The sequence below is a fragment of the Corvus hawaiiensis genome, chromosome 6 (genome assembly GCF_020740725.1).
Source record: "Corvus hawaiiensis isolate bCorHaw1 chromosome 6, bCorHaw1.pri.cur, whole genome shotgun sequence".
Taxonomy (NCBI): Eukaryota; Metazoa; Chordata; class Aves; order Passeriformes; family Corvidae; genus Corvus; species Corvus hawaiiensis.
This window is the reverse complement of record NC_063218.1, coordinates 54,948,639-54,971,003: the sequence shown is the minus strand read 5'-3', so window position 1 is coordinate 54,971,003 and position 22,365 is coordinate 54,948,639. Positions and strand designations below refer to the sequence as shown.

The following is a 22,365-nucleotide window of genomic DNA, read 5'->3' as shown; positions in this document are numbered from 1 at the left end:
GTATGTGTGTGATGATGTGAAAATGTGTGCTTGTTTTGCTAAGGAACTTTGAGCGCTCTAAATCAGCATACAGCAAGTGTCTTGACTTCAGTGGAGCTAAATAAATTTTTGTCTATCTAAGGTCTAGTCCCTTGAACAAGCACTGCTGTGACATTTGCTGTTGTAGCTCAAATGAAAAGTCCAAGTTCTGAGTAAAATTTGCAAAGTTAGCCTAACAACTTACTAGTTCATATTCAGTGTTCAGCCTTTTGGACTTCCAGGATAGTACTGGAGTGGTTGTTCAGCAAATCACTGCCCTGAATTAGTGCAGAATTTCTATCCTGTCGTGTTGGTTGATGGTGATGTTTGCAATATCGTAGAACAGATGTGCTGGTAAAATGCATTTCGACCATATCTTTTCAAGTGTTTTAAACAAAAGTGCCTCAATTGTCCATTTTGTGCTGAAGTGGACTGCAAAACAGCTTGTGTGCTTGTTGATGCTTGTTAAAAGCATCCTCCTCAAGAAGGACTGCTGTGACCATTTATCTATTTAACAGCTTATTTAAATCATAAGTGCAGGCTGTGTGTTCTTAATAGGGCTAGAGGATGTTAAAGCATGAGCATGGTTTTAATCTGTAAGGCCGTATTTTACCTGAAGATCAATTTAAAATATCTTCAATAAGAAGCCATAGATGTGCATAGCTAACATGTACATTATGAGAGGGTAATTCTGTGGATACAAATATGCAGCTAGCAAGAATTTCTCTTGCTTCTTTCCAGTCCTGTGAGATATTTTTCTCTCTCATGGAAGATATTAGCAGAGTTCTATAAGCTATGAACACCTGCAACCTTACAGAGCTTTGTTTATGGTACAGTAGGAAAATATTTTGACAATGGATGTTTTAGGATTTTAGCCAATCACCCCAAGGGGTGGCTGATCCTTGTCCAATTAGACTATGAAGAAAAAGTCTATGAAGGAGTTGTAAAATAATTAAATAAAGGAATCTTGCTGCACAATGCCTGCCTGCTGGATTTCTCTTCTCCTCCCTACCACTGCGGGATACCGTGACTTAATTCAGTTCATGTAACTCAGGTAATCTCCTGCAGCCTGCTCCAGACAGCCAATTTGTACACCATCCTTAAACAAACAAACAGAAAAACCAAACCCTAAGCCACAAAAGAAACCCCAAATGAAAAAAAGAAACTTAAAAAGTATTTTGGAAAATGTAAGTAATGAAATAGAAACAGGAAGATGTAGCATGAAAGCAATTAAAATATTTTCAATATATGAAATTGTTTAATGGAAGGCTTTACCATGGTTTCATGACTTTAGGTTTCAGACTAGAACAGCAATCAGTAGTGTCAGTAATTAGTCCTGTTTTACCAAATGGCTCTCCTTCCTTCATCCAACAGAGTTATTATTGTGTTCTCTCAGTGCAGGTGCTGTTTCATTCTCAGGGTGGGGGGAAAGGAGCCAGGCACTGTCTGTAGGTTTTAAGAAAAGTTTTCTGGCCAAGTGCAGCACAAACCAGTACCTCCCTGTTGGCTAATACGCTGCTCAAATTGAATTTTTAGAGGTTGTGTGCTTTTGATGTGATTCCTTCGGTAGAAAAACATAGCAGTCAAGTTGCAAGGTTGTGCATTTTCAATTCTGAAGTGAAATAAGAAATGGATTTATTGTATAAGAGACTGAAATGTTTGTAATGATCTATAAACAGTTAAAAATTGTCCACATTACTGGATAAGCAAAGCGACATCATGAAAGAGCCTTGCTGGACAGACTGCCACCCTACCATGTTCTGGTTTAGTCTGAGCTTATTTTTACATGCCACTTCATGAGCTGAAAGGTGCCTTTCCCAACACTAGGTGAGAATTCAAGAGTTCTCACCTCTTTTTATAACTGGCCCACAATGAAAAATGAAGTTATATTAGCAGGTAGGCTCTCTTAATTAGCAGCCTCTAATTAAATTTGTTAAGCATAATTGTATTTGATTGTTCTACTTCTGTATAGTTTTGCCAACAAGCAGAATTGAGTAGTTCCTCCAGCCAGAGCCATCATTCTGCTTCTGCCCAGAGAGAGGCTCAGACTGAACCATTGCTGCTTTGACATCAGAAAAAGCTGGAGGAGCTGTAGTAGGAACTGGGTTTGCTCTATCCAGGAAGGTGAAATGATCGATTACCTGCAGCCTTCAGGCCACGCTGAGAAAGGCTGAGGTGTCTTGAGCTAATAAAAACAGCTCAGCCCTGAGGGTTTGCAGGCACACTGCTTCCTTTGTGCAGACCTTGAGCTATAGAGTGCACTTCTCAGAGTTGCAGCCAAGCCTGCTCTTTTGTTTCCAGTGACTGGTTTGTATCATTAAGAAAAAAAATGCAACCCCCCCTTTGTTTTCTTGTATCATGTTTTCTGTGGTGACAACATGCTGAAATGAAACATCCCTTCCTAAAAATTAAAATAAAAATTTCCCTCTCTGTTTTCTAGTAGTAATTTCAGGTAAGAGGTAAACGAGCTGCAACAAAATTTCATCTGCAGAGTGCCCCTTTAAAGATCATCTTGGTCTTACAGCCTTGCTCTATCACTACCTCAGTCTCTCTTCAAAAAACACCATCAAAACAGGTCATAAACATGTCTAAAATAGTTGCTCTTGGCCTGTCTAGAAAGTGCATTCTAAATGTTTATTGCTTTTCTAAGGCATCAGTTTTGTTTGCAGAGATGTTAATAACCTGAGTTGTGGATGGAGTGTGATCTTGTTGGTGTGCCCATGGTTCTTACAGTTTACTTCAATCCATCATAACCATCCGTTCTGGAAATGTGTTCTGCTAGGTCCTTTTATTGCCCTGCTCTCTTCCTGTAGGGCATGAGTGAACTATTCAACTTTTCTCTGTTCAACCTCTTAAAACTTTCACTCACCTCACTTCAGCCAGCTCAGGCTTGTTGTCATTTCTGTGGAGTGAAAACAATGAAACTTCATTACGGGGGACAAAACCTTGGATTACTCTAAACCATTAATGGTAACTTAATTAACTTTTATGAGCTCTGTGAGTTTACATCTGCCTTGGCAGTTTTACGGGAGGGTAAACAGGGGACACAGTCTTGCCCAAAACACCACCATTTGTTTTGATTGCATTCAATCCCTGCATTGACTGCTTTCAGCATTCTTTCTATTTATTTATTTATTTGTTTATCTATTTATTTCATGAAGCTCCTAAATCTCTCCTCTGACGTGGCTTGTTCTGCTTTCTCTCCTATTTTACCAGAGTTTTCACAAATAAGAACACTCACATATAAAACAATTCACAACAAATACCAGGAAATTCTGTGCACAGAAAAAAATCCCAAATACACATAGCATAATTCCCAGCTTCCCTTTTGTTACAGGCAAATAGAATAGCTACAGTGAATGACTGGGGCATTCATTTGGTGCTTCTCTCTGCTCTTACCTGGTGTGACTCTGCTACCATTGAGTTATCAAAGACTTAACACCTAAAGAATGATGTTTCCATTTCATGTTTCTCATGGTCCTTCCAAGAAAAAGGTCTGATTTTAGCAAAATAAATTCTGTTTGTGGTTAGAAAACAGCCAATCCTGGCATAGTCCGGTGTTACCTTTCTGGGCTGATATGTAACCTGTTCTTCTTCAAGAGGACATATCCCCTCCATCTGGCAAGCTCACCTTCCTTCCCTTTTTTTTTTTCTTTCTTCTAGAGAAACCTCCCACATGTCTTTGTAGTCAGAGTAGAAAGAATTTGTATAACATAATAAACTCATGTCTTTGGTCCCAGGTGTAATCCCTGAGGCCTTTGAGGGCACTCCTTTGCTAGAAATACAGAGCAGCCAGTGTCTGTCCCTTTTCCCAGTCTCTTGTGTCTGTGTGCATTGACACATAAAAAGTAAAATGAGAACAAATGCCCTGAAATGTGGCCGTTCTGTTCTCTGTCACCAGTTGCTAATAACTTTTTATTGTATATGGTAGCTGCTTCAAGTGTGGGGTTTAGCATTTGTTTGTAGAAAACCTTCATTTCTCCATCTGTCCTATAAAAGATTGAGATGCTCTGAACTCCTGTGCTGCTCTTCTCTTTTTTTACCTCTCCAGTGAGGTGTTATCCTCAGATGAAATAGTCTAATCAGAGCTGGTGGCCATATTCAAGCCAATCCCAGGCTGTGTATCTTGATCTTTGAAGACCCTCAGTATAGCCACAGAAAACAGAAGTAAAAAGGCACATGATGAGACAATAATCAGTTGTATTTGCATATTTCCTCTTAAATACTTAATCAGCATTTACTTGTTAATAACAATGAGCAATTAATTGTTTATTTAGACCAACTTTTAAAATGTTGTGTTGCTTCCTGCATGAAAGGAAATAATTTAAAAGCCACTATGGGGTCAGCCTACTGCTATTCAGCATATTTATCTTTGCCTTTAGTTTGGGGTAAAAGTGCTGCTTCTGTGTAGAGGCCACAAATCTTTTCTGTGCTTCCTGTTGCAGAATGTTTATTACACAAGCAGTCAGCAGCTCCACGTGGGTGTTCTGAGCCCCACTATCGACGATGATGACAACAGATGCCTGGTGGATGTGAACAGCAGGCCCAGGCTCATTGAATGCAATTATGCCAAAGCCAAGAGAATGAAGCTTTACTGGCAATTTACTCAGGTAATTCTTACCCAGCAGACATTTCAGAAAGTTTTAAGTCTCTGTTTCTGTGTCTGAAGTGTGAGTAATCTGTTTACTAATGGAACAGGACCAGATTTATCCTTGCTTTCTTTGCACAGAGCCAGGAAGCTGGTGTTTAGATTTGATTCCAATGTCAGCTACCTCAGTAGGGTACAAAACTTGTATTATATTTTCTGAGTTCACCATGAATAACTTTTTTCTAAAGCAGAGTACTGTTATGGGGAAAAAAAAAGGGTTATTTCAGTGAAGTCAAATGCAAAGTAACCTATTTAGGAACAAGGAACAGAAATCTTTTTGTTTGTTTTTTTTGGAAGCAGCAACTCAGAAAAGGGGGAGTGGATCATTGGTGATAACAGCCTCATAATGAGCTAGTTCTGCAGTTTCTTTCTTCAAAAGGCTACAAAAGGCTAATGCTTTTATACATGAGTGTGAGAGATGCAGAAAGGCTCAAGGAAAGGCTGTGAGAGGTGGTTTCACAGTGATGAGAAATGCTGACAGGACACTAAGGCCAGGCCTGGTGACCCCCTTCATAACTGATTTAGAAACATAAGGGAGAACTGTAAAGAAGCCACAGAAGTTCTGGGGCTAGGAAAGATGCTCCACCACGTAACACTTATGGAGATCACTCTGGTTTAGCTAAGAGGAAGTGTCAAGGTGACTCAAGGCATCTCAGTGTTTCCACAGAGGGATATAGGTTATCCTGAAGACAAAACAGGTTCCAATGGTTGGAAGCTAAAGACAGTCAAATTCTGTTTTTCAAAGAAAGACAAGTTTTTCCTAAGGTGAGTTTAACACAATGGAACTTTGCCATGTCAGGTACTGGCACGCTGGTGAATCAATGAAATGAAATTACATTATTCTCTAAAACAAGTGCATGATTTAGCTTCTGGGGGAAATGTCATAGCTAGTGTGAGTTTGCCTGCTCTCACAGCTGCTCCTCTGCAGTTTTGAGTCAACAAATCTAGTTGTGTGCTCCAGCCCACAGGCTGAGGCTCAGCATTAAGGTAACTTTTTTCCTGCGTTGAATTTTTCTGTAACATCCACGTGGGTTTGCAAATATATTTTCTGTCAAGTCATTATCAATATACTTTAGGACCTTGTTAATACAGTTTAGCATCAATCTTGGTGCAGACAGCATCTGGACACTAATCAGTAAAGCACAATATTAGCTTATTTTGTATTTATACTTGAAAGACATCCAGGTCTTTGAGAGGTAGCTCTCAAGCAGCAGACCTTACATCCCTAAACTGGCCCCTCAAGGTCAAAGTTTTGATTATGCCTTCTCACAAATTTTAACACTAGTCTTCTCATGAGGGGTGGGCCTCACTGTGTCCATCTCTGCACTTGATCTTTTGTACCATTTCTAAAAAGTATAATTAACACTGAAGAGTATTTTGGTAACATTTTAGCATGGTCCACCTATCCAGTGATTGCTCTGTATACCCCAAAGTTTTGATGACAGTTAATGGTTTCTGCTCCAGGATACTGCTGCTATTTGATAACACTGATTATGTTAGAGCTCATTGGGGGGCAGCAGTAGAAGGCCTTGATAATTTAGCTATTAAAAGCTTTAAAAATGGGATTTAGCAGCATTAGGTTTGTTGCAATTCCATGTTCCAGAGACAGTCTCTCAGTGAAAGTGCAGCACTGGTAAAGTTGACTATATGGACTCTCTCTTCCTTCTACAGAGGAACTTCTCCCAAGGAGAAGTGAAAACTAATTGGTTGTTTCTTTATGATAAATTAAGAGACAAATGAAACAATTAAATTTTTTCTGTTCAAAAAGGATTTTGTTAATACCCAATACAATTAAAATGTCATTATTGCTCAACATACTGCCTGGTACTCAGCCCTGGGTATGCTCAGTAAGGTAGAGGAAAGTTAATGAATGTAATCAAGGCTTGCCAACATCAACTGATGAACTCCATTGGAAATGCTCCCATTTAGTCTGGTGAAAACATGTTTGTGTGACTACCTTGGAAGCTCTCTCTCTGAAAAGATTCCTTTTTTTATTACTTTTTCAAGGCTCTTAAAGGTATTTTTTTTCCATCTTGTGCAGAGAGCAGAATTACTGTGAGTATCAGGATTGTAAGCATTGATGCTTACATGGTCTTGAAATTTGTGAAATAATAATTAAAATGTAGATGCTGGTTGTAGCTTTTTTGTAGCACTTTCCTTTAGCTGGAAGTATGCTTTGACTTCTCTGGATTCTTGAGCCATTCCACGAGAATGTCTGATGGTATATAGGTAAGTAAAAATACAGCAGTGCAAGTGGAGAATTGACTCAGAAAGGGAACAGGAAACAGACTGACCACCCAAACCAGGATAAACCAATTGAACTAGATTGCCTTGACCAGGACAAAAATCATTATATTCCCTGCTTTACAGACATTTATGTTAAATCAGTTTGAATGAGGAAACACTATAATCTGAGAGGCACCACAGTAGTCTGTGGTGGGACATGGACAGCAGTCTGGTTGATAGAAAACTGTACAGCTGTTTTAAAATATTCTTCAGGTAACATTTTCCTCCTCCTCCTCCTTTGTACTGTGTAATGATGAGCTAATTCCATATGACAGGAGTAGAAGATGGGGTTATCCTCAGTTAGAGGACTCCTCGCTTTTGTAGATCTATTAAAGAATTATTTATTTAATTACTAAATCACATCTTCTAGATCAGAAGTGTGTGTATACACATATATATATGCTTGTGCCTATATCTCAAACTTGATTTCTTTTTGGGGGGGGCTTTTTGGTTGGTTTGGGGATTTGCTGTTGTTGTTAATTTATCTTTTCCTGTGGTTTTAAAATTTTCAATTTCCTGGCTTTCTGCAGTTGCAGACAGCGGGAGTCAGGCAGCCAGATGCCCACTGCTACTTTGTGGACAAAACTGTGGTTTGATGGGCAGGCACTTGGAGAGAATCACCACCTCTGGTATCTTTGTCCAGTACAGAAACTTGCATTGAGCATTCAAAGCTTGTAGTATGTGTTTGTATCATCAGGATCTATCTGAGCACATTTCCATGCTCCACAGTTTTGTACAGCTGCCAAATGCAATGAGACCCAATAAAATGTAGGCTTTGGTGCCATTCTTGCTTCCAAAGCTTCTTCAAGTGTTTATAACAGTAATTATGTCAAATTATGTAAATTAGCCCAGGAAAGGCTCCCATCAACTGGGTAGTGTTGAAGAATTTTATTGTTCAGGCTGTTTGTCAAGTCTTCTCTTAGGGAAATGTTTGTTTTGGAAATACTTTTATGCTGGAAAGCCTTCTAGTTGTTTGACAGCTCACCTACTTCAGTCTGTCTGACCAATTTTTCATTTAATCAGAACAAAATTAGAGCGTGTAGCAAAAAAATGGTAAGTGATCAGAAGCTAGACAAGGGAGAGAGGATAGAGGCAAGAATTACATGGTAGTAAAACAAATTTTACTGAAATATTACTTGAAACATGATCTCAAGGAAGCTGTTTTGGCATCATGAAGTGTGAGGAAAGCAAAAACTCAGGCTGTGAGCTGGTTTTGGCGAGGAGCAGGTGCAAACACTGCTGGCGGCAGCAGCAGCTCCCCTGGACCCAAGGGCTGGCACAAAGCACCAGCTCAGCAGCACTTGTCACTGTCCCTGTGCTCAGTGAAGCTGCTGGGGCTGCTGCAGTGATGGTGGTACATGGTCTGGTGGGTGGCAGAGAAGGGGCCATGAGCTGTGGGAGATGGAGGCCAGAGCACCTGGACAGGTGCTTGTGGCCAACCTGATATGGTTAGGTTTGTTCATGGTCTGCAGAAGCAGTATATTCTCAGGGCTGCAATCAAGTTTTTTGGAGGGCAAATCCCAAATTCTGGTGATTTTAAGAAGTCTCTCAGTCTCCAGTCTGATTTCTCACGTTTATTGCTGATGGAGAGTCAGTTGCCTGCCCTGCAAGTGAAATTTGTCTCTACACACCTCACCTGAGTTGCAGCAGCTCGGTTAGAACGTTCACTTACCACATGTTTGGGCTCCTCCAGAGGCATAGCAGAGGCAAAAGGAGGAAGTTGTTCTGTAATTACTCTTTATCTTGAATTATCTTCCTGTTTCTGTTTAGCTGGACAGGAATGTGCCTTTGCCATATTAACCAGATGAGCCTGACTCTCACTTTTTACTTTTGTGAGAAATGCAACAGGGGAGAGCTCTGTGTAAAAAGAGGCAAAAGAGAAGACACAAGGCTGAGCTAAAAACTTGAGATTAATCATTTACAGCTGTTCCATACTTAGTTAACTTAAGTAATTTCAGCTTCCAGGGTGATTGCTATAGAAAGGTAGGAAGAGTCTGCATCTATAGGGATGGACACTCACCTCATCCTTCATGGGAGGGAGAGGATGGGCAGGGCCTGCTCTCAGCACTGTCCTGTTCCTCTGATAACATTGCTTGTGCATGGTGTGGAGAATGGTGATTCTAGTCACTGCTGAAGGTTTCCACAGGTTGTCTTCCCATTCATAAATGTTTGGAGGGGGTGGTTTATGCCATCCCCAGAAGCTGTAAATAAAATTTGTTGCTGTCAGCTGTGGTTACAATATGTATTTCCTAAATATCTAGTAGGAATTGCTTTGGAAGGAAAAGGGAAGACAGACAAGCAAATTAATTACTGAGTTATTGCAAGTATTCCACAGATAAATATGATGATTTAGATCTTATTTAAATAGGTATTAGGTAATAGATAAGGAGAATACTCCATTTAGCTGTATAAAGAAAGACTAGACCTTAAAATTACTGAATTTACATCTTGTTCCTCCTGCAGGCTTTGGCCTTTCAATTCCTTTTACCCACCTTCATGTAATGAAAATAAAGGATGTGCAGTACGACGTTACCCCCGCCACATCCCAGAGAAGTACAGGAATGCAGGCTGCGTGGCAGGATTAAACTGATGGGCTGGGAAGCAAGCAGAGAATCTCTGTACCAATTTCAGATGCCCCCTTGCTGAGCACACAGAGTGCAGAAGCAGAGCCCAACACCATTAAACAGCAGCCTAATTCTAATGTCCACTCCTGTTTTCATCCCATCCATTAGCCAAGGGCATCAGCGTACAAGAGGGATTCATCTCAGAAGAGCTGTGTGTGTCTAAGGGAACAGTGGCCCCCAATCAACTTCATGAGATTCTTCCATTATGAGAGCCACAGGCTGGAAAACAGCATCATTAATTTATCAAGAGTTTGGATTTATGTGGTATTTCTAACCACAAAGGATGCAAATACTCTCAATATGTCTTTGTAGTTTAAGACATGCTGTACTGCTGTAGAGCTTTGTAATTAGGCAGTGCTGTTTGCCTGGCAGCTCAGAACAGAAAGGAATGGTGATCCTGTTAAAAGAGATAGAGACTTTGATCCTGCAGGAGAAATATAAAGAAAAACAGAACATAATTACTCAATTAAATGAGCCAATAGACTAGGTTAAGCCCTGTATTTTTAGTGAGGCTGTCTTGATTTTTAAGTAACCAGTGTTGCCAAGTGTGAAGCTTTGAACCTCAGACACAAAAGAGCACTTCCACAAGCCCCAGGGGCCCCAGTCTGGTGTTGGTGTAGGGGTCCAGAACATCAGCAGCATTTCTATATTTAGGTATTCTTTGCCCATTTTATGATCCAATATTGGCCCAGCTTGCCTCGACTTAATATTTGAACTAACTGGGTAACTGCACAAGGTGTTATAGCTGGAGGACAAGCAAGCTGAACCATTGTTCTGCTTAGACATGAGAAAACGATAGTTAATATTTCAATTTTCCTTTACTCTAGTAAATTTGTCCCTAAGTCATGTGTAACTTAATATTCTTGTCATATTTTAATATGACAATATTAATTTCAAAAAAGGTGTATTAAAATATTTCTTTTTTATTCACCATGTCTTACTATAAGCCTATAAACATTTTAGTACCATTTATGCAGAATGGAATTGACAAGTACAAAAATCTGAATGCATACAGGCTTTCTCCATTTTGAATACTTGACTTCAACTTAAATATGAAAATGTATATGCAAAAAACATGCACAAAAAAATTAGATACCAATATTACTACGCAGTATCGTGTTTTAACAACTTGTGTTAGATTTGCTTGGCAATTATTGCTAATTGATATTACATTTACTTGGTAATTATTGCCGTAGCTAGTGGTAACCAAAATTTCATTGTTTCAGTTTAGTCTTCTGTTTGGAGTAATTTTCTAGTAGCAAGTTTTAATCTTTGCAAATTGGGTGTAGAACTTGCCAGCTAGAAAGTTTGTGTGAAATACAGCAGTAGAATGAGCTTTTAGTGGATGCATTTCAAATCTTTTCTAGCATATCACATTATGCAGTATTTACTCTCCTGAGGACTACATTTAAGCTCCAAAGACACTTGTGCTGAATTAATTTAGAAGAAAGTTAACACATACCCATGTTTTTCCTTCAAAACAGATACCCTATTTGCATATTTTAGCATCTCATTTTAAATGCCACATTTATTTACAAAGAAATTATTTGTTCTAGTTGCACATGATTCTTCCTAATTTCAGCTGTCCGGATAGGCTGCATCCAAAAATCGCAGATGACAGCTGCTGACAAGGCACTGCATGGCATTGTTGTGTCAGGCACGCAAAACAATGACCAAATCCAGAAGGTCTCCTACAACTGGAGTGATAACCAGCACTCACCAAATGAAATGTGTGAGTTTCAGGAAATCTGAGCTCTGCTTTTGGTTCCTCCTTTGCATTACTGCACCAATCGCTGCTTGTGTTCTGTATTCCTCAGCTGTGGGAGAGATGGAAGGAGTTTTGCCATTATTATTTCTAACTTTGCAGCTGAAAACAAAACCCTGTCCCAATCAAGTCAGTAAAAGTTGCATCTTTAGTCCCAATGGAGACAAAAGCAGTATATATGTAAGCAAGATTTGGCCACCACACAACAGTCTACAGTCTGAGATGAGAAGATGAGAAAAATCTTCCCTTGGAAGTCAAATAAATCAGGATGAAAAAAACTGACAAGAAAAGAGGGTTTGCTATTCAGTGAAATGATCAGGACGTCAAGCCTGGTGTCCTGAACCGAAAAGTGATGACGCTCAGTATACCAGACAAAAAAAATAATCTATTTTCATTACTGTCTGAGTAAACTGCACAATGTCTGTGCTGCAGCAGTAAGGACATTCCCAATATCAGTTATAATCAGATTTGTGTGGTTAGTAGGGAAAAAGCCATTTTTGATCCGAGTCCCAAAGAGCCCAGCCTAAATTCCCATGTTGGAATATGCAGATCAGTTGTAATACTGGTACAAATTCATTTCCTAATTTTCTTCACTTGGCACTCAATTTATTTCTTAGTCTCTAGAGACTAGTTTAATCATAAGCATATAATGATAATTCAAGTAGTTCTGTTTCTGGATTAAAATGCATTAAGCCTCCTTCATATGGAGCATTCAGATTAGAAAACTTAGATTAATTAAATACAACACACACATACAAAAGAAATAAAATTGTCATTCAGTATTTTTGTTTTGCAAGGGAGTTATTTCTCACAAACAATCTCATCTAAACCCCATAAATCTTTGGAAATCTGTTAACATGTCTTGGGGAAAATATAAAAATCTCAGGTTTCCTAATTGTGCTGAGAGGAGTTTCTTGTTTATCTGGCTGAAGATGAGTAGCTAGGTATAACCTATGCTAAGACTGGTAAATAACAATGTGAAGTTGCATTCTTCACATCAGTTTTCCATCCGTGCTATGTTAGAACAATATTTTCATCCATAGGGAGAAAAAGAGAAAGAATAAGGCAGTGAGGTGCTCCTAGGCATGAACTACAGCTGCAACATGTGGTTGTCTATAGGTTTGGACCCCACACTACCAGCAAGACACTGAGATGCTGGAATTGTCCAGAGAAGGGCAACAGAGCTGGTGAAGAGTCTGGAGCACAAGGCTGAGGGAGATGGGGGTGTTTAGCCTGGAAAAAAGGAGGCTCAGGGGGGCCTTATTGCTCTGTGTGAAAGGAGGCTGTAGCCAGATTGGTGTTGGTCTCTTTTACCAGTGATGGATGAGAGGAAATGGCCTCAAGTTGTGCCAGGGAAGGTTTAGACTGGATATCAGGAAAAATTTCTTCACTGGAGGGTTGTCAAGCCTAGGAATAGGCTGCCCAGGGAAGTGGTGGAGTCACCATTCCTGGAGGTATTTAAAAGACACGTGGAAGTGGCACTTAGGGACATGGTTTGGTTTGGTTATGGACGTGACAGTGTGGAAATAATGGTTGAATGGTTGAACTCAATGATCTAAAAGGTCTTTTGCCACCTAAACACTTCTGTAATTGATAACAAAGGCAAAACCTAGGGATACACAATTTGCTGCATGACAGATCACAAAATTAATTAACTCGTTTAATTACCTCATCTTGAAGACTGCCCCAGGCAATGGGCAGTACTTGCTGTTTTGCAGGAATTAGCTCTGTTCTGAGCCAGCAGTTCATTTTAAGAGCAGGAGGAAGATTCCCTTCTTGACCCCTGATGTGCTCTCTTCGAGAAGATTGAGGCTTGATTTGTCCGAATGATCATCTCAGCATGCCTAAAAAGAGTTATCAGCACTCTTAAAATTAATTCAGCCCATCAGAAACATCCAGTCAGTCACTGAACATTGATGGCTGAGACAATGAAGTCAACAGTTTTCCTATACTCTCATAAATCACAATAGTTGTTGGTAATTTTTAATCTAACACTTTTTTCCTTAGAAGTTTTGTTTACCAGTTCCTCACTGCTTTTCACAGGTATTTGTACTTTTGAACACTAAAGGCAGGTCCCACTAATTTTCACTCCCCTCCTAAGCCAAGTCCTGGGGTTTTTTTTGTTACTGTATTTTGTAATTCCACACCATCTGAATATTCCATCACACTTCAAAACATCTTTGTTGCCTTTCTCTGTCTTACACTTTAAACATCTCAAAGCAAGCCTAGATCAAGGCAGATAACTCAAGGCTGAGTTGTTTGCAGAAATCATTTATATGTAATCTCAGAATGAAAGAGAAAAAGGTAACTTTTCTGAGCTTTTCACAAAATGCATTAGTAAAACATGCAAATAAAGCAAATGTCTCCAGCACTCCTGTCTTTTTCCTGATTGTATCAAAATACTGTTTCACTACACAGGCAGCTACTGCCTGGCACAATCAATGATAAGAAGGATTGTTTAAAAATCTGGTTTTTGGTTAGAGAAAAATTACCCTGCAGAAAATATTAGACAAAGCATTAATTTGTATATTTTCTATAGGTCAAGTCTCACTCCAGAGGTGTTTACACAGGATTTACTTGTATCCAACTCTTCTCCTAGTAGAGGGAGCATAAAATGTAGCAGTTGTTGTTGTTGTTGTGAACTTACATAGTTTAGAAACGCATCTTAAGTTCTAATTTAAACTTGGACCACTAAGTAGCTAGTGAGCACTGAATTTGGTGGGTTCTGCATATACAGTTTTCTGAATGCTACCAAGCAGGACAGCAGGCAGTTTAGGGCAAAGGAAGACAAATGGGAGACAAATATGAACATCATCCCTTGCCAGCATGCATCTCTGCAGTTTACTCCATTAAGTTCTCAAAAAGGCAATTTATTTCTAAGTGACCCATCCTGTTACTGGTTACTCAGGACAGCTGTGGTCAGAAAAGCCATGCATCCATCCTCCTCATGAACCCAGTTTTTCCTTTTCCACAAAGGACTTGCTGGGTAGTCCTGGCTCTCAGAAGAACAACATAACACATCATCATCTGGATTTGCTGCCAAATAAAAACCAAACAATGCATTCAGCTGTGAATTCTGCATTTAGCCGTAATTATCAGGACTATGTATGGATAAAGGATTCCATTTTTAATCTGCTTTCCATTCTACCACACCCACATCCCCCTCCCTGGAAACAGAGTTCAATAATTAATTCCAAAAATCACATCATATACCTACAATACTTGTTTCTGCAGATGTTTTTCTAGCATGTCAGGAAGATTCCCTGGCCAGTGCTGATATAATAATGATTCATGTTTAGTTTCTGAAAAATACTTCTAGTCTGGCTAATGAATTCTACTCCAAAACTTCCATTTTCTTAGTCTTATCCCAATTTTCTGTAGTAAAACACATTTCCAGCTATCATATCCTGAAGAGCTTCTTGGTATTTTAGTGAAGAATTAAATTATTTTTAAGGTATTATTTTCTTAATCTTGCTATTCACAGGACTGCACTCTGTTATTAATCTGTGATGAAACTTTGTATATATGTGGAGAAATGTTAGTGATAGGTATAAATTCCCACACTCCATTTCTGATTTTTATGCTGTATCTCTGTAATTCTTTTTCTATTCCAGTAACATTCTCTGTGTGAAGCTGCATTTCCTTGTGCCAGGTTTAATTGTTTTTGTTTTAATACCTTAATTAACAGTATTGTGTATTTCTACGTCCTGGAGAGAGTAAGCAAATCAGACCATTCAATCTAGAGTAAACAAAACAGAAAATGATTGCACAGACCACTAGTTACTAAAACCTGGTCTGGACACACAGATGAGGCTGCATCATTCGATTTGTCACAGCTGCAGTACTAAAAATTTGTTGCAACATTATGAAAATGTAGCATTTAAGATCATGTAAAACCTGAGCACTCAGATGTCTTGGGAGAGGAATGAGGCAAAATCATGATGTAGACATTAAAGTGGTGCAACTGTTGAATTATGTGTCTAATCCCACTGCCAGAGGATGCCTCACAGTATTTACACACTGAGTACCAGCAAGTGGATCTAAGTGCTTGGGTGGCTACCTGACAACAGAACCTGAGTGCAGGAGGAGGAAAAATAATTGCGTTTTCCTTAAGAAATGGTTTGGCTGATCCCTATTATAACACCATTTAAGTTTACGTTGTATATAGTAATTAGTTTTGTTTAGTATTGGAAACATAAATTCACATTTTAAGTGTATCTTGTAAAAATTCTCATTTGCTTATCTACCCTGTAAATAAATATCTAAATAGCTGAACAGACAACAATACACTTTTAATATATAACCCTGCTGTATGTGATACTTCATATACACAAAAGCAGTTAAATGCACCTCATTTTCACAGTAGTCATATAAAATATATTAGGAAGCACATCTTTGAGTAAGAGCAGCTAACAATATACTTCAGTGAGAAATACTTCAATTGAAATAGTTCAAATTAATTGATGAAATATTTGAACAACAAAAGATATGTTTATGGAGCCTGCTTTATTTACAGCATTCCTGTTAGACAAAGAGTTGGAAAATTTGTCACACTGGTTTGGATTCAAGGAGTTAATCAGTTACCTCTGTATTATCTATATCTATACCCTTTATGGGGCTAAAAAGCAGAAAATCTAAACTGAATAACATCATCCAATATTTCCAAGCAATGGGCAATACTGAAAATACATTAATTACTGGATGGGAAAAATTATTCCCTTCTTCCTGTGAACACTTTCTTACTGCTTCAACATCCATACAGAAGTGAATCACACAGAGGAAAAAAGACCCTGTAAAAATTGAGTAATTTTCTTTAGGATTAAATTTGGTGTACTAACAGTCACTGAAAATTTACCCCAGTATTCTGGGGAAATGCAGGAGGATATCAAGTGTTCTGTTTGGAGTGGAGATTATCTCTGTCTCATACATCTCACCATAATTCTTTGATTCAAATGTGTCAAAGCAACAGTGAAGATGAGAGTTTCTGCCTCAAAGGCAGAGTGAACATGTAAATATTTGAGGTCACTGATTGAGGTCCAAATAGAAAATTAATAGACTAGAGAATGCAACGATCTATAAAGTATATGTGATATGAGGCTGGATATACTTATTAACCTTTTAAGACCTTTCTCTGAAATATCCATGTTTAGGCAAGCAGGTAAGAGCATGGTTTTCTCTTTTAGGTAGAATAATATGAGTTTTAATGTGATGAGCAAAAAGCAGGTTTAAACCTGTAAGGAAAAGTGTTCACTTTAGAGTAACTCCTTAAAAATAGCTGCCAGACTGATTTTCAGTAATGCTGCCAACCTCCAGTGCTCATTTTACATCCCTCATTTCTACAAGTGATCAGGTCTTTTAAAGTGATCGGGTTTGGTAACTGTGCATCCAGCACCCCTAATAAACCAAAAGAAAACCCATAGAACAGTTCAGCAAAAACAGTCTAATTACTTTGCACAACTTGGTACTGCAAGGGTTTGCAGGCACATCAAACAGTGTTCTTAAGTGCCATATTATTGGATAAATTCTGCTTTAGGGGAAGACTGGGAAGGAAACCCCTTACACACAGTAGAAATGCAGCAAGTACAATAACTCTAAAGGAAGCCAAAAGCACTGCTTTCCGCTCTGTGTAGCAGGATGTTGACTTGAGATAGTGTTAACATTAAAAGTACACTTACGAAGCACTCCATCAGTTTTCTGTGTGTCTGAGTACCAGCAGGAGCTGAGAACACTTGTGCTTCTCACAGGAATTCCTTCCATTTGCTTTGCAGAAACCATGCAGTTTTCAGTCAAACTTGTTAGTGCTGATATGTTCTATTTTTCGCAGAATAGTTCACCTGGATGCTTATTTATCCTCTTGAGACTCCTACTGCCATTGAGCTGCCTCTCATCACCAGTGATCTTAATCCTAATTCTGTTCAATTGCACAGAATTCCTCTTGAAACTTGTTTCAGCCTACAGAATTATGTTTAATGGCTCATGATTAAAGACATTATCCTAGGCTAGCAATTTTTTGCCTTTAAATTGGAAAATAGAGGTCTTGCCTAGAATGGGGAAAGGAACCCAGATGGGCAACTCGCCTTTCACTGAGCCTGAAGTGTAGGAACACAATAAACCATTTTGCCAAGCACACAGTAAAACCCAGTTATGACAGCTTTATACAAGTTTGGCTAAATGCTTACCAAAAAAAAAAGGCAAAAAATAATTAACTTAAAGGACACCTTTGCCTGCATTTGTCTTTAGGGTTCCAAATTCTAATGATGACAACAGACTGAAGAAACCATTCAGGAATGCTGTAATTTGGAGGCCAAGCCAGCTAGAAGAGCAAAATACAGTGTTAGCTTTTGCTGCCTCAGTCCTGCCTGCTCACTTCACTGGAGTTACTCAGTTCACGTGCTTTAATCCTTACACAGCTCACTAGTTCAGGCCTTGCAACCTGTATTAGGGGCACTGTCAGCAGCCCAGGGCTGACAGGACAATACCACTGTCCCAGGCTTGTATTGGGCATATGAAGGGATGAAAAAAAATGCAGTTAAATAGAAAAATAACAGGAAATTTTAAGTAAGTAGCATACAAACTTTCCTCCCTGTACTTCAGAGCAATTTTTTCACTTATATGCTTGCTGAAAGGAACTAAAGCTGTGTACACTGCATCCTCTGTGAGGGCTGAGGCAGTGGCTCTGCACAGGCCTCACATCTCTTAGAAACAGAACAACTTAGCTCCTAACAGGGCTTGAGCCTTCATGTTTCTCTTTTGTGGTTAAAAAAAGCACATTTTGCCAAAAGCATCTGGGCTCCCTACAACACTCAGTTCACACATATTAGCCACTACTTAACTTGGGTGTCTCTTTTATATTCCATACAGCAGCTCCAATGTACTCAAGCAGGGTGGTTTTCAGTAGCCAATGCAGAGCACTTTCCACACATCAAAAAGAGCTTCCCTGGCTTTTTATCTCCCAATTCACTTGTTTCTGTTAAACAGAAGCCAGATTTCACACCAGGGCACATCAGAAAGAGTGAAGGAGTGTAAGGGGGCTTTTTTATATGCTTTTTTTGTTTCTTCCTTGTTTTGTTTCTCCTTAGGAGTGGCTTACACTTCGTTTGTGTAGCTGCCTGTATTAAAGTGTTTCTCATGAATACATTTACTGTAACACCTGGGTCTGCTCTACAAGATTTAGAATAAAGGAAAAAACATCATCTCCACTGTGAAAATTCTCCTTCCTCTACCCCCAAATCCACATGGCATTTGGGCCCATTCCAATGAAGGAAACCCTTGACCACTGAAACAAATGGGAATTAGGCAGAAAAATTCCAATTCTGCATGGTAGTCTTTAAATCTTAGTGCTGTGCCTCCCTCTGCCTCACAGAGCTCCAAGTGCCATGCTTCACAAAAAATGGAGAGAAGGAATTCTGTGCCTCCCCTTATGCCAGTAAGTTAGAAATGACAGGAGAAGCCTAAAGGTGCCATGCAGAGAGTCATTCCCCTGATTCCCAGAAATCAGGGAAGCAATGGACCCGAACAAGTTAGTTTTCTAACAAGACAAGGTGGGACAGCCTTCCTCAGCTTCCAGTGCAGGATCTGAGCTGAGGATGTCTCAGACACTGAAACTGGGATGAGGGGCAACCAATAAATGAAAGATACAGAGCTAATTTACATAGCTAACAGCAACACAAGCTCCTCCAGCATCAGTTGGAAACACAAGGAAGTTAATCTCGATTTTGGGTTTAGGCAGAAACACCTGTAAACTGTAATTCCCAATTCCCAGGGAGCTGACTGGGTGCCATGGAACACTGAGTCCATGCAGTGGAAAACCACACTCCACAGCTTTCATCAAGAATAGAAAGGGTATGTTATTCTAGAAGAAAACAAGATAACTGTTCCTTTCACAATGAGAAAATATCCATTTCCTTTGACTCTTACATGTGAATAACCTAGTTCAGAGCTCATTAAATTAACTTGGAGAAGAAAAAAAAAAATCAACCTCACTACAATGATCTCTAGAAGGCCAAAGTAACCAGGGGAGTGAGGGGATGAGAATGGAGGGAGTTGGATGCAGGGTGAGTATCTGGGATAAGAGAACAAATAGCATATAATAAAGCTTTGATAAATTTTTCAACCTAGTTTCTTCAAGTTTCTTGTATGTCATGCAGTTTTATTGCTTTTGGGTAGTTTGGAGTTTAGGCTCCCACCAGACACCCAAATTTAACTGCTGTTATTAATACAAATGCCAATAACCATTACACAGCTGTGGGGAAATACAGTTCAGTCAGCATTTCATCATGGAGGTGTATTAAAATGCCTCTGCAAGCCTGTCTGTCTACTGAAGTAATCAGTGGAAATTCTATCAAGGCTGCACGTAGACCTACCAGGAGGCTTTAAGGGAGCCTCATGTTTTGAATTTTTGTGGATTATTCTAGAAATGGTCCCTCTTACCCAAAGCTATTTAAAATGTGGAACTTTCAAACCTTATTCTTTATTTCATTAGCCAGGCCCAAAAAATTCTTTTAGAAGTCACTTCTTAGAGAAAGTACTTGCTAAGCATTACTGGGGGGATGGGAGGAGACCCCCAGCCACCTGTCTGAATGAAGCAGAACCTGTACTGAATGGCACAAGCTGCCCTTGTCTGGGCAACAGCCTGCTCTGAGACAGCACACAGCCCTTCTAGGAGGTTTATACCAGCATCCTTGTGAATAGAACAGAAGTCTTTCCCAGTTATGACTTTATAATGCAAGGTATAACACAGACTTTAAAAAAAACTATGAGGTGGTGGGTTTTTGTATGGGGTTGGGTGTTTGGGTTTTTTACAGCAACTATTTTTTTTCCTATGGTACAAATAAGCAATTTAAATGCTTCTGCTCTTTCCATACTTCAGGTGTACTAATCTCTACTGACTACATTCTTTGATTTGCAGATTTAGCCAGTAATTCTCTACACAACTCCAAGATACTTTAGAGAAAGCCACTTTCAGACTTCTGTGCAATTCCTCTACTCTATGTATCTTGGAAGAAACCTCCCAGACACTAATGTGTACAAGCTATTTATTGCCTTCTTTAGACAGGCGAGAGGAGGAAAGAACCAACTGAAAACAGATTTAAAGGGGGAAAAAATGTGATTTATGCATGACAATTTAATTGTAATTGAGGGTTGTAGTTAACTGTGTGGTAGCAGCGATTTAAAGCTTGATGCAACTCAAAAGTGAAGGCAGGGCTTTAATAAGGCAGCATTAAGCTGGGAATTGAACAGAATCAATACTGAGGATTAGCAACAACAATTATAAAAGACATTTAGTATTCAAGGAATAAACAATTTTTTGCATTTTTTCCTTTATACGGCACACCCCTGGCCAAAATCCTGGTTCTCTTTTGACTTATTTTAGTGTTCAGAAGGGCAACAAAGCCACAAAATTAGGGAACTGAAGCAAACAGGAAAGCTTTGGCTCATGGTTAAGATGCATGGCTTGAAACACAGCTCAATTCCAGGAATCTCATTTGCTGAAATGGAAACCAGGCAATTGAGACTATTGCAAACTGCTTTAGAGATTAAACCAGCCTGTGACAAAGGAACCTTCATTCCAAATCCAGCGCTTATCTTGTCTCTAACTGGAACGTTTTTCACAGTAGACAGACACTGGAATGTTCTATCATTTATATTACCCCACAGTAGCAATGTAACAAGTTCACAATGTTTAACCCTAACACTTCTTTTTCTTTTTTTTTCCCCCATCTTTAAAGGGAGGTCCTATCCAGAACCGAAAATCCAAGCGCTGCCTGGAATTGCAGGAAAACAATGAAAATGAGTTTGGATTTCAACTGGTCCTTCAGAAGTGCACTGGACAGCGCTGGTCCATCACAAATGTCCTGAGAAGCTTGTCATCATAGCAGACTAAATTTTGTACCCATTTCTTTTGCTACTGTGTAGCAAGTACTGCATTGTCGACTGCTGTACTGTATTCCTCTCTCTCCCCATCCCCCCAGTTCCTTCTCTCCTCTTTTTTGTCTCTGATTTTATTTTGTGAGTGCGTGGAAATAGGGTTTGTGGGCTGGAAATAAGATGTTTTTATTTCACAATGTTTTCATGACATTTATAGAGACGCTGAATGACAGGTGACGGGTAGGCTATCCTAAAATATTTTACAACTGTAAATAGGAAGCAAATGGAGAATATTTATAACTCAAACTTTTATTGAATAAAAAAGTCCAAACACTATTACTGTCTAGCTGTCTCCATGGAAATCCATTTGGAGGTTAAGTGCTGGTTTCATTGCTTTCATTAACCCAAGCCTGACCTCGGCATGTTTTTGCAGAGCATCAGAATTCTCTAGACCTGTGATAGAAAGTTCTACCTGCACACCAGTAGTTACAGTGAGGCAGGATTTTCTCCTTTCTCCCTCTCCAGCGATCTGTCTAGGCCACTGTAGCTACTGGTGTGCAAATATGGGGGGAAGGGGTGGTGTGTGGAGGTATATAATATGCCCCCAGGTATTTTTCCTCTCCAGTACCACTAAGTAAAACCCCAGAGAGAACCCCAGGGCTCAAGTGAGACGGGGAAGGGAATTTGTTAAAAAGAAGAGGAAAAAAGCTTCAAGAGAAAAGCAGCAGCTACTGGAAGAAAAATAAAATATAAACCCTGACATTACTCAGTGGGTTGGCCTCCATTTCATTTCCTTCCAATTCTCCATTGTTCTTACAACTCCTTTTTTTAAATGCACTTGTTCCCTGGCTACCACAGACTTGGCTCCATCAAAGAGAAAAAGGTATGAATTCACTTTGCCTTTCTCCCTGCCTTGAAAGAAGTGTGAATGCAATTCCATATCACTTCATCTCAGCTAAGACTGGTGAGGAGAGAAAATTTGATGAGGTAAACCAGAACACTGGGATTACTGGAGTCTGTTTCCAGCTGCTTTTATTTGTATGTAAATTCCTTCTCTTTTATTACTCTATTTGTTCTTTTGATTCTGTTTGCTACCTTAAGCAACAGTCCTAACCTGTTTTGGAGCTGGTTATGTGCCACACTGTCTTTTACAGGCT

General features: G+C 39.3%; 1 protein-coding gene across 3 annotated transcripts in view; it reads left to right on the top strand.

Moving 5' to 3' along the window:
• GALNT18 (polypeptide N-acetylgalactosaminyltransferase 18) overlaps nt 1-21,544 on the top strand; it is a 206,812-nt gene extending 185,268 nt beyond the window's left edge. For 2 of the 3 annotated variants that reach the window (XM_048307345.1, XM_048307347.1), the window contains exons 11-12: nt 4,464-4,628; nt 21,070-21,544. In XM_048307345.1, the coding sequence (XP_048163302.1) occupies nt 4,464-4,628; nt 21,070-21,216 (312 nt within the window). In that variant the 3' untranslated portion in view covers nt 21,217-21,544. The remainder of the gene's footprint in view (nt 1-4,463; nt 4,629-21,069) is intronic. The other variant, XM_048307346.1, reaches the window with a different exon arrangement.
• The last annotated feature ends 821 nt before the right edge of the window (nt 21,545-22,365 follow it).